Genomic DNA, 12612 nt, shown 5'->3' on the forward strand with positions numbered 1-12612 from the left:
AGTGAGCTGAGATCTGGCCACTGCACTCCAGCCTGGGCAACAGAGCGAGACTCCGTCTCAAAAAAAAAAAAAAAAAAAAAAAAAAAGAATAAAGAGGGGCCGGGCGCGGTGGCTCAAGCCTGTAATCCCAGCACTTTGGGAGGCCGAGACGGGCGGATCACGAGGTCAGGAGATCGAGACCATCCTGGCTAATACGGTGAAACCCTGTCTCTACTTAAAACAATACAAAAAACTAGCCGGGCGACGAGGCGGGCGCCTGTAGTCCCAGCTACTCGGGAGGCTGAGGCAGGAGAATGGCGTAAACCCGGGAGGCAGAGCTTGCAGTGAGCTGAGATTCGGCCACTGCACTCCAGCCTGGGTGGCAGAGCAAGACTCCGTCTCAAAAAAAAAAAAAAAAAAAAAGAATAAAGAGAAAATCCTAAAGGCTTCTAGAGAGCACAGTTACATGCTTAGAGTTAGGATTCAAAATAGCATTCAATTTCTCAATAACAACAAAGTAGGCCAGGTATGGTGACTCACACCTGTAATCCTAGCACTTTGAGAGGCTGAGATGGGAGGATCGCTTGAAGCCAGTTCAAGAACAGCCTGAGCAACAAAGCAGGACCTGTCTCTACAAATACACACACACACACACACACACACACACACACACACACACACACACGTACTTTAAAGAAAAAAAAAAACATAGCCAGGTGCACACTGACATGCCTGTAGTCTCAACTATTCAGGAGACTGAGGCAGGAGGATTGCTTGAGCTCAGGAATTCAAGTCCAGCCTGGGAGACAGAGTAAGACCCCATCTCTAAAAACAAAGAACTAGAAGACAGTGGAGCAATACTTTCAAAATTTTGACAGGAAAAAAGTCTAAACTTTGAATTTTTTAACCAACTAAATTATTGTCTAAGCTTGAGGGTAGTAAAGATATTTTCAGACATTGTACATAGACCCCTTCTTATGAAGCTCTGCTAGAAGACACATTTTTATTTGTTTGAGGTGGAGTCTTATTCATCTTGCCCAGGCTGGAGTGCAATGGTGTGATCTCAGCTCACTGCAACCTCCGCCTCCCAGGTTCAAGCAATTCTCCTGCCTCAGCACCTCGAGTACCTGGTACTACAGGCACCCGCCACCACGCCGGGCTAATTTTTTGCATTTTTAGTAGAGATGGGTTTTCACCATGTTGGCCAGGCTGGTCTTGAACTCCTGACCTCAGGTGATCCACCTGCCTCAAGCTCACAAAGTGCTGAGATTACAGGTGTGAGCCACCACACCTAGCCTAGAAGATGCTTTCTACCAGAACAAGTAAATAAATAAGAAAGAGGACTAAGTGGGGTTCAGGAAACGGGGATGTCAATATAGGTGAGGGAAACAGAATTCCCAGGAAGAGTTCCAGTAGATAATGTCTCAAGAAACAGACAACTTGGCCGGGCGCGGTGGCTCAAGCCTGTAATCCCAGCACTTTGGGAGGCCGAGACGGGCGGATCACGAGGTCAGGAGATCGAGACCATCCTGGCTAACACGGTGAAACCTCGTCTCTACTAAAAATACAAAAAAAAAAAAAAATTAGCCGGGCGAGGTCGCGGGCGCCTGTGGTCCCAGCTACTCGGGAGGCTGAGGCAGGAGAATGGCGTGAACCCGGGAGGCGGAGGTTGCAGTGAGCTGAGATCCGGCCACTGCACTCCAGCCTGGGCGACAGAGCAAGACTCCGTCTCAAAAAAAAAAAAAAAAAAAAAAAACAGACAACTTAAACAACTGATAGAGTACTTGACTGAATATATTAACCAGAGTGTTGTGCTCCAGGGAAAAGAAAAATTATACAAAAAGGAAGTATACTCACAGTGTACAGCATGGCTTGGCTACAAATAACATTTGCATAGACTTAATGCAACTCTTCATATTAATTTAACCAAAATTTGACCTAATCATATTGGAAAGATAAGGAGAGTGTATGGGGTAGTACATGAAGAAAGGTATCAGGACAAATTCTTAATCTTCCATAATAGGAATTAGATTAGTAATATAATAGTTATCTTTTGCCACGTAACAAACTACCCCAAAATTTGTGACTTTTTTGTTTTTGAGACTCCAGCCCAGGCAGGAGTGCAGTGGCATGATCTTGGCTCACTGCAGCTTCTGCCTCCCAGGTTCAAGCGACTCTCCTGTGTCAGTGACCCAAGTAACTGGGATTACAGGCATGCACCACCATGCCCAGCTAATTTTTGTATTTATTGTAGAGACAGGGTTTCACCATGTTGCCCAAGCTGCTCTCAAACTCCTGATCCACCCTCAAGTGATCCACCTTCCTTGGCCTCCCAAAGTACTGGGGTTACATCCATGACCACCCTGCGCCCGGCCCAAAATTTAGTGACTTAAAACAAGTATTTATTATCTCACAGTTTCTGCAGGCTACGTGTTCAGAAGCAGCTTAGACATTTCTCACAAAGTTGCTGTCATCTGAAGGCTTGACTGGAGCTGTTCTTCCAAGCTCACTCAGGTAGCCGTAGAAGGCTTTAATCCTCTTCATATGGGCCTCTCTTAAGGATATGTTATTTAGCTTCTCTTAGAGCAAGTGATCCAGAAGAACAGGGTAAGAAGAAGTTCAGTGCCTTTTATGACCTAGCTTTGAATGTGACATACCATCATCACTTCTGCTATATTCTGTTGGTCACATAGACCAACCCTGACATGTTGTGGGAGGGGACCACGCAAGGGTGTGAATACCAAGAGTCAGCATTTACTGGGAGCTATTTAGAGGTTGGGTACCACAGGGAATAACTCAAAGTGAAAAGTCAACAAGTAATATGTAAGCATATTATTTAGAAAGATGGAGAAAAGTCCTAGAAGCAAGAGGTTGCCCCTGGGAGTAGGAATCAGGGGCAAGGAATCAAGAAAACAGAGACTGCTAGTTGTTGTTTTTTTCTTTTGTAATAAACCTCATAGAATAACTTTAAGAAATTTGAGTAGAGGCTGGTGCAGTGGCTCACGCCTCTTTATCCAAGGATTCCATCTTCCAACCTCAAATCCTTGGATAAACATGACACAAAGAGATGAGCATCAGATAGTGAGATTCTCTGGCATTTCACTGATGTGGAACCTAATGAAAAGGAAAAAAGGACTGTTTTGTTCTTCCTGGAGAATAGAAAGTTCTTAAGTGAAAATGTTTATATAGCTTGGAGCTATAAATGGCTTATTGAAGGGAAGAGCCTTTTGACAGATAGTTGGAAAACACTTTATAGAATTCCTTAGGCTAAGGGTGCGTCAGTGAGGATTTGACACTTATTGGAGGAAGAGTTGGCCTCTGTCCCTGCTAACCACACAGAGCAGCAGCCAGTCCACAACACCAGTGTATCTTCTCATGCCCCCACCGCCCCCCGGCCCCATCACTACATATTTACTCTTCTTGAGGAGCATACTTTTAGGAGCACCAGCATTCTTGGACTGTTTGTCTAGTCCATCTGCCTGAGGTTGGGATAAAGTGTTACAGGAATCAGGTATTTGAGTTGGTGGAGTAGCTGAAAGGGGTGCATTGGAGACTACCATATAAACAAAAATGATTACATGAAACATTCAGGCATAAATTTTTTAGCTGTTTTAACACTTCATTAAAATGTGTTGTTTACATTCTTCTACTGTAACTGAGTATATTGCATTTAAAATACTTCAGGGTCATCATGCTAAGCCTTGGCCTCCATGCCCTGGAATGCCTTCAACACCGTTGCAATGGGCAGTGGGGTATGCTGCCGAGGGAGGTGGGTTTGTTTTTTTTTGTTTTGTTTTGTTTTTTTTCATTCCTCAATATCTGTCTTTGTATTTTACTTTGCCCACAGATTGGGGACCACAAATTCAGTGCTCACCGGATCGTCTTAGCAGCCTCAATCCCATATTTCCATGCTATGTTTACAAATGACATGATGGAGTGCAAGCAGGATGAGATTGTAATGCAAGGAATGGACCCAAGGTACTGAATCCCACCATTAGGTTTCGCAGGCTGCTTTCCAGGTGCAGTTTCAGCCTGTGCACGGTTCCGTTGAGGACCTGCGGCAGGACACAGTGTCTAGTAGCCTAGCTCCAGACAAATAGTAAGTGATTAATAAGCAGATTAGAACCTCAGCCAGTGGTCTGAGATAGGGTTACAATGACGGGAGTTTTGATGCTGGTTTTACCCTACTATAAGAGAAATACATTTAATGGGGCTGGGTTTAAGAGTGGTAGTATATTATTCTCTGCACTTTTCTGGGCTAGTCATTTTAGCTGACAAAGTAGTTCTTTAAATAAGTGTCTTCATTCACATCCCTTCTTATCAGTCTAGAACAGTGTTGTCCACTGGAGGTTTCTGCAGTGATGCGAATGTTCTTTCTATTTGTACTGCCCAAAATGGTAGCCACACTTGAAATATGACTAGTGGGACTGAAGAATTGAATTTTAAATTTTGCTTAATTTTAATCAATTTAATTTTAAAGTTAAATAGTCACATGTGGCTGATGGCTACTATATTGGACAACACAGATCTAGAAGGTGGCAGATTTTATGGTTATTTCATGGTTCAGAAAATTGAAGCTCAAGGAGATCAAGCCCAAGGTTATCCCCTTAGCTGGAAGTCAGTTATTGCCCAACCTCTTAATCTGACAGTGGTGACAACTAGGGAGAAAAGAGCTAGGAGACTGTGTGTTACCCTCTGGATGATCGAAGGTGATCTGCCCCGATACCGGAAGAGGATTTATATACCTATGGCAAAGTAGAAATCTCAGATCAGGCCAGGCAAGGTGACTCATGCCTGAAATCCCAACAATTTGGGAGGTCAAGGTGGGAGGATTACTTGAGGCCAGGAGTTCAAGACCGGCTTAGACAACATCTGTATAAAAAAAATTTTTTTTAATTGGCTGGACGCTGGTGGTGCACACCTGTAGTCTCAGCTACTTAGAAAGCTGAGGTAGGGCCGGGCACGGTGGCTCAAGCCTGTAATCCCAGCACTTTGGGAGGCCAAGACGGGTGGATCACGAGGTCAGGAGATCGAGACCATCCTGACTAACACGGTGAAACCCCGTCTCTACTAAAAAAATACAAAAAACTAGCCGGGCGAGGTGGTGGGCGCCTGTAGTCCCAGCTAGTCGGGAGGCTGAGGCAGGAGAATGGCGTGAACCCGGGAGGCGGAGCTTGCTGTGAGCTGAGATCCGGCCACTGCACTCTAGCCTGGGCGACAGAGCGAGACTCCGTCAAAAAAAAAAAAAAAAAAAGAAAGCTGAGGTGGGAGGTGAGCCGAGGAAGTCAAGGCTGCAGTGAGCTGTGATTACACCACTACACTCCAGCCTGGTCAACAGAGTAAGACCTTGACTCTTAAAAAAGAAAGAAAGAAATCTTAGGCCAGTTACTTATGAGGAAAGACATAGAAGTAAGGTGTCCAAGGGCAGTTGTGCCCTCCTCTTCTCTGAAGTGTGTGTCTGAAGGAGGCATGCTCGTCCCATGAATAGTCCAGGAGCTTCATTTAACAGAGATTGCCTGAACATCCATAATGAGCATAGCTCTGTCGTATATCTGGGGTATAACAGTGAGAAAACAGCACCTCTTCTCATTCTGCCAACTTTCATTTTTTTATTTTTATTTTTTGCAGCGGGGGATGGAGTCTCACTCTTGGCACCCAGGCTGAAGTGCAGTGGTGCAGTCTGGGCTCACTGCAACCTCCATCTCCCAGGTTCAAGCGATTCTACTGCCTCAGCCTCCCATGAGTAGCTGGGATTACAGGCACCTGCTTTTTTCTTTTTTGAGATGGAGTCTCTGTCGCCCAGGCTAGAATGCAATGACATGATCTCCGTTCACTGCAACAACCTCCACCTCCTGGGTTCAAGCAATTCTCCTCCCTCAGTCTCTCAAGTAGCTGGGACTATAGGTGCATGCCACCTCGCCCGGCTAATTTTTGTATTTTTAGTAGACACAGGGTTTTGCCATATTGGCTAGACTGGTCTCGAACTCCTGACCTCAGGTGATCCACCCGCCTCGGCCTCCCAAAGTGCTGGAATTACAGGCGTGAGCCACAGCGCCCTGCCCCTACCAGCTTTCTAGTAGTGCTTTGGCAGTCACCAAATACATGCATGGTATGGCTAAGAGTGAAAGTGATATGAGAAAAGTAAAGCAGAGTAAAGGCTAGTGAAGGATGGTGGAGGCTGTGCTATTTTGGAGTGATCAGGGAAGGCCCCTGTCATGAGGTGGCATTTGAGCTGAGACATCTTAATTGAAGTGAGGGAGTGAGCCATCTGGGGGAAGAGTCCTCCAAACAGGGAGGAGTCATTGCAAAGGCCCTGAGGTAAGAATATGTTCAGAATGTTGGAATCAAGTGAGAAAGGGAGAAAGTGGAGGTGAGGAGGACAGACAGATGGAGAGGGACCAGAGCGCCTACAGCCCTGTAGATGAAATTTGGATTTCATTTTCAGTGTGAGTTGAAAGCAGAAAAAATGTTAGAAATCTCATTCTAGAAATTTACCCCAAAGAAATAATTCAAAAACGTTCTAACAGCAATAAGATGGTAATAGCTATTATGCTTACCAATAAAGGAAATAAATGATAGCATATTTGCATGTTGAAATATTATATAGCAGCCACTAAAAACAATAAACATGAAGGTAGTGTAGCAACATGGGAAAGGGCTTGATAAGTATTTTTGATTATATCCATATAATTCTTGCATGTAGGCAATCAGGGACTAAAAATGAATGTAGAAAAATAACCAGTGTTGACTTTTTCAGTAGTGAAATTGTAGGTGATTGTGTTCTCTTTTTCAGAATTTTCTGTAGGGCAATGAAGACAACTTGGTAGAATGAGTTTTAGGCTATGGTGAAGTAGTTACTCCATTAGATTCTCGAAGGGCCTGGGCTAAGTATTGTCAGTTCATTTAGGGCCTGAGTCTCCTGTGGGCCAAGACTTGTCTCTGAAGAGCATCTCACAGCTTTCCCTCTTTCCTCTAGTGCTCTGGAGGCTCTGATCAACTTTGCTTACAATGGCAACCTTGCCATTGACCAGCAAAATGTCCAGTCATTGCTGATGGGGGCGAGCTTCCTGCAGCTGCAGAGCATCAAAGACGCCTGCTGCACATTCCTCCGAGAACGGTGAGGTGATGTGGTGGGCCTGGTGGAGAACATGACTATTTCATTTCTGGAATCTTGCACCAGTTTGCTGAGTTCTTGGGACCATATATAGATTTATGAAGGGAGTGATCTGGAAAAGTTATTCTGCAGCGCTTACATTTCTTGAAATCAGTGTGTAGCAGTGCCCACTTCTTTGAGATGAACTTTTTCAGAACATGATTTACATAGTCCAACCTGCCCTTTCCCTTCTCTTGACGTGTGCATCTTCTGTTCCTCCCTCTGCAATCTCACCAGCCACTAATTTAGCTGATTTCTCACCAAACTGATTTGTGCAATGCTCCCCAACTATTCCATAGCCATCTCCATCTTTGTTTAGGTACTTTACACTTTACCCTCTGAATTTCCTTTCTTTTCTTTTTCTTCTTCTTTTTTTTTTTTTTTTTTTTTTTTGAGACAAGATCTTGCTCTGTCACCCAGGCTGGAGTGCAGTAGTGTGATCTCGCCTCACTGCAACCTCTGCCTCCCATGTTCAGCAATCCTCCCACCTCAGCCTGGCAAGTAGCTGGAACTACAGGCACGTGCCACCATACCTGGCTAAATTTTGTAATTTTTTTGGTAGAGATGGGGTTCTGCCATGTTGCCCAGGCTGGTCTCAAACTCCTGGGCTCAAGCAGTCTGCCCACCTTGGCCTCCCAAAGTGCTGGGATTACAGGCGTGAGCCACTGCTCCCGGCCCTCTTTTAATTTCTTGACCTTCTTTTTCATACTTCGGTTATTTAAGAACCTACCCAAATTTCACTTCCTGGAATTCTCTATCCTCCTTAGTCCACTGGGAACTATCATTGTATGCACTTTTATGGTTGGGACCATGGATTATACCCCCACCTATTTCCAGTGCTTGGCAGTGGGCCCTGTGGATCTCCTATGACCTTCTGCCTAAGCAGTTAAGAAGCCTCTCCCTCCCCCTCAAGAGCCAGAGCTCTTAGTTATACGATAAAGGCCTTTTAACCAGCAGAGGTTTGGGGATGCAGGTTAGTGCTGGGCCACACACAGGCAGGAGGAACCCAAACAGCACCCCTGTGTCTGTGGTGCTTCGCACACCCAGCCTTCACCTGAGCCTACTCCGATCACTAGGTAGCTGGCCTGTCAGCATTCCTCCTGACTCAGATCTGCCCTCCCGAACCTCATCCCCTCATGGAGCTGACCTCGCCTCCCCCATTCTCACTCCACCTATCCAGTTCACTTAGCAGCTTGTGGACCACACCCGCTGTCTGTTCATATCCTGCCCACAGGGTGCTCATGGTCATCACACTGAGTACTGCTGTGTGTGCAGCTAGTCAAATAATCATGGTAATGATGCCTAAGATTTAGTGGGGGGCTCATCTGCTGAACACTGGGTAAAGGATTTCATCTTGAGGTAAGTGGTGCTGTTCGCAGTTTTTTTTTTTTGTTTTTTTTTTTTGAGACAGAGTCTCACTCTGTCACCCAGGCTGGAGTGCAGTGGCCGGATATCAGCTCACTGCAAGCTCCGCCTCCCGGGTTCACGCCATTCTCCTGCCTCAGCCTCCCGAGTAGCTGGGACTACAGGCGCCGCCACCTCGCCCGGCTAGTTTTTTGTATTTTTAGTAGAGACGGGGTTTCACCGTGTTAGCCAGGATGGTCTCAATCTCCTGACCTTGTGATCCGCCCGCCTCGGCCTCCCAAAGTGCTGGGATTACAGGCTTGAGCCACCGCGCCCGGCCTGTTCGCAGTTTTATAAAGACCTTGTAGTAAGAGTAAAGCTGCAGAACCAAGCTTGTCCCTGCTCTGGGATGCCTTCTGGGGCAGGCCAGAGGGTGCATATGGAGATGTGAGGAGCACACACTACACTATCTTCCTGCTCATTTGTGAGCTTCTTAAGACACAGACTGGACTTAGTTCACCTCTTTTTCCCATAGAACTTGGAAAATGACTTTCTTTTTTCTTTTTCTTTCTTTCTTTTTTTTTTTTTTCCTTTCTGTAAGATAGAGCCCCAGGCTTGGAGGCCTTGGGCTTCACCACTGCTGAAATGGCTTTCTGTGGCTAAGTAGGATTAATTCCTGGAAAGGATTGTTGGCAATCCTCAAATCTTCACCAAGGGACAACAGCTCCACCTAGGGGGCTTTTGAGATTGTCACTGTCAACACTGGATCCAGGCTGTGTTGTAAAGTTACTGTTATCTAAAAGTTGCTTAGAAGGCCGGTCGCGGTGGCTCAAGCCTGTAATCCCAGCACTTTGGGAGGCTGAGACGGGTGGATCGCGAGGTCAGGAGATCGAGACCAACCTAGCTAACACGGCGAAACCCCGTCTCTACTAAAAAATTCAAAAAACTAGCCGGGCGAGTTGGCGGGCGCCTGTAGTCCCAGCTACTTGGGAGGCTGAGGCAGGAGAATGGCGTAAACCCGGGAGGCGGAGCTTGCAGTGAGCTGAGATCCGGCCACTGCACTCCAGCCTGGGCGACAGAGCGAGACTCCGTCTCAAACAAACAAACAAACAAACAAAAAGTTGCTTAGAAAAGTGATTTTTAGGCCAGATGAGGTGGTTCATGCTGTAATCCCAGCATTTTGGGGGCCAAGGCAGGAGGATTGCTTGAGGTTAGGATTTCCAGACCAGCCTTTATGCCAAAGCAAGATACTGTCTCAAAAAAAAAAAAAAAAAAAAAAAAAAATTATTAGTCAAGCGCAGTGGTTCACAGCTGCTGGAGAGGCTAAGGTGGGAGAGTCGCTTCAGCCAGGAGCTCAAGGCTGTAGTGAGTTATAATCATCTTACTCCAGCTTGGGCGACTGAGCAAGACTCTGTCTCTAAAAACTAAAAGGAAAAAAGAAAAGTCATTTTTAGGCCAGTGCAGGTTTGCATGCACCAGTAACATTTTAGGAGTAAGTACTTACACATAAACCTGATGTTTTAAGTCTATCCTTGACATTTTTTCATTCAGCCTTTCAGGACCCCTTCTGAGACCTAAATCTGTACCTCATTCCTATTTCCTGCCACAGACTCCAGAGCCATGGCCTGCTTTCTGTTTTTCTCTCCAGTAGTTCCTATTATTGTCTCTGTTCCTTGGAATGATTCTCCCTGAGCCTGGCTACAGAATGTGGTGGTGTCTCCCAGCTCCCCACTTCCTTTGTGCCCTTGAGGGTACATCATTTTAAGATTTGATTGCCAGCGACTTGAGGAAAACCATTCTGAGCACCAGTGGAAAAGATAAGTGACAGCACAGAGAAGCTGCAATGCCATCAGAGTTCTTAAAGCCACAGTTCCTGAGGCTGCTCAGTCCATTACATCTTCAACCTGCTGCTTTTTTTTTCCCGTGAAGCTGGGGTTGACTTTTTCTGGTGGCCCTCTTTCTGGCCTTCAAATGTATGGGCCTCCTTGCTTTTAGGCAAGCAGTACTGGAGCTTTGTATTTTCTTTCTTTCTTTCTTTCTTTTTGTTTTTTGAGATGGAGTCTCACTCTGTCTCCCAGGCTGGAGTGCAGTTGCGCTATTTTGGCTCACTGCAACCTCTGCCTCCCAGGCTCAAGCATTCACCTGCCTCAGCCTTCAGAGTAGCAGGATTACAGGTGTCTGCCACCGCACCCAGCTAACTTTTGTATTTTTATTTCTATTTATTTATTTTTGAGACAGAGTCTTGCTCTGTTGCCCAGGTGGGAATGCAATGGCATGATCTCAGCTCACTGCAACCACCACCTTCCAGGTTCAAGCGATCCTCCTGCCTCAGCCTCCTGAGCAGTTGGGACTACAGGCACACACTACCACGCCCAGCTAATTTTTGTATTTTTAGTAGAGATGGGGTTTCACCATGTTGGCCAGGCTGGTCTCGAACTCCTGAACTCAAGTGAGCTGCCCACCTCGGCCTCCCAAAGTGCTGGGATTACAGGCGTGAGTCACTGCGCCCGGCCTTGGAGCTGTGTATTTTCTGAAATTCTCTCAGAGGTAGATTGGGACATCAAATATGTCAATGAACCACGTCAGTAACCTATTTAATTCAAGTCACTGCTTCCTGCCTCTGATAAAGCATTATGTCTTATGCTGTCTTCTTGCTTCCAAAGTCAAGCTGTGTCAGCAAGGAAGAAGATTGTGATGTGGCTAATGAAAGATGTGGGTCTCCATCAACCCTGAAGGTTTATTTTCCCTCATATCTCTCTCTTCCTCTTGAATGGGCCCCTTTCCTGTGTGACAGCTCTGAGGCAAGAGAATCACTTGAACCTGGGAGGCGGAGGTGGCAGTGATCCGAGATCGTGCCATTGCACTCCAGCCTGGGCAATAAGAGTGAAACTCCATCTCAAAAAAAAGAAAAAAAAAAAGATGTGTTTTGGCCAGGCGTGGTGGCTTACGCTTGTTATCCTGGCACTCTGAGAGGCCGAGGTGGGCGAATCACCTGAGGTCAATAGTTGGAGACCAGCCTGGCCAACATGGTGAAACGCCATCTCTACTAAAAATACAAAATGAGCCAGCCGTGGTGACACAATGCCTGTAATCCCAGCTACTTGGGAGGCTGAGGCAGGAGAATCACTTGAACCCAGGAGGCAGAGGTTGCAGTGAGCTGAGATCATGCCACTGCACTCTAGCCTGGGCAACACAGGGAGACTCCGTCTCAAAAAAAAGAAAAGGAAAAAAAAAAAGGTGTGTTTTGTGCTCAGTATTATGCCAAGCCAATCAGAGACACCCAAAAATAAGGTATGAGAATCCTAACCTGAGAAGGAGAGTTTGGAAATGAATGTCAGTGGCTACGTTGATCATTGGCTCCCGTATCCTTGTACTTAATCCAGCTTCTGCTCCATGGCATTTTGAATCCTCCTCTCAGGTTGATGTCAAAGTGGTAGGAAATAGTGAAGCACATGCTGTAGAGGCCCAGGGAAGTTTTGTCTGCCTTATATTTGTAAAGTGCTTTAACAAATCTTATTCAATCACTGTAAGTGCTTTAGGAGAAAGGCATTTGACAGATGACAGAGCTGACATTCTGACCTTCAGCACTGTATTCCTCAGTGGCCATGAACTTTGCCTACGTGTTGTTCTCTGCTTATGTTTCTTTGCTCTTCTAAATTCACATCAGTTTCCAAAGCAATAGACAGAGCAAGCTCAGGCTGAAATGAAATAACTGTGTAGAATTTTGACTAGTCATAAAGCCAGGCTCCAAGGTACCTTGCCTATTCAGTCCTTGATGGGTCAACTGCTAGGGGACAATAGTGAATATTGCTAAATCAATATAACTCTGTGCCTAAAACCTTAAATCAACATCGGGGAAAATACATAAACCTTTCTAATGAAGAAAAGCAAGCCTGTCCAATTTTTAATCTGATCAGTGCCATCTCTACAGAGAATTAGTCATGAAGCCAAAGTAAGAATCCCCCAGGGTCTGCTGCTGTCACCAAGATTTTAGAATCGCACTGGACTCATTTGGAATTTTCTTAGATGCAACAGTAGTAAGAAAAACAAGCTGGGCACAGTGGCTCACGCCTGTAATCCCAGCACTTTGGGAGGCCAAGGCAGGAGGATTGCTCAAGCCTAGGAGTTTGAGACGA

At 45.8% G+C, this 12612-nt stretch overlaps 1 protein-coding gene across 2 annotated transcripts in view; it reads left to right on the top strand.

The window, feature by feature from the left end:
- The window catches only part of KLHL18 (kelch like family member 18), a 64145-nt gene that overhangs the window by 30624 nt on the left and 20909 nt on the right, over window positions 1-12612 (top strand). For both annotated transcript variants that reach the window (XM_010374757.2, XM_010374758.2), the window contains exons 2-3: window positions 3827-3957; window positions 6956-7096. In XM_010374757.2, coding sequence (XP_010373059.2) covers window positions 3827-3957; window positions 6956-7096 — 272 coding nt within the window. The remainder of the gene's footprint in view (window positions 1-3826; window positions 3958-6955; window positions 7097-12612) is intronic.

The sequence above is a fragment of the Rhinopithecus roxellana genome, chromosome 1 (genome assembly GCF_007565055.1).
Source record: "Rhinopithecus roxellana isolate Shanxi Qingling chromosome 1, ASM756505v1, whole genome shotgun sequence".
Classification (NCBI taxonomy): domain Eukaryota; kingdom Metazoa; phylum Chordata; class Mammalia; order Primates; family Cercopithecidae; genus Rhinopithecus; species Rhinopithecus roxellana.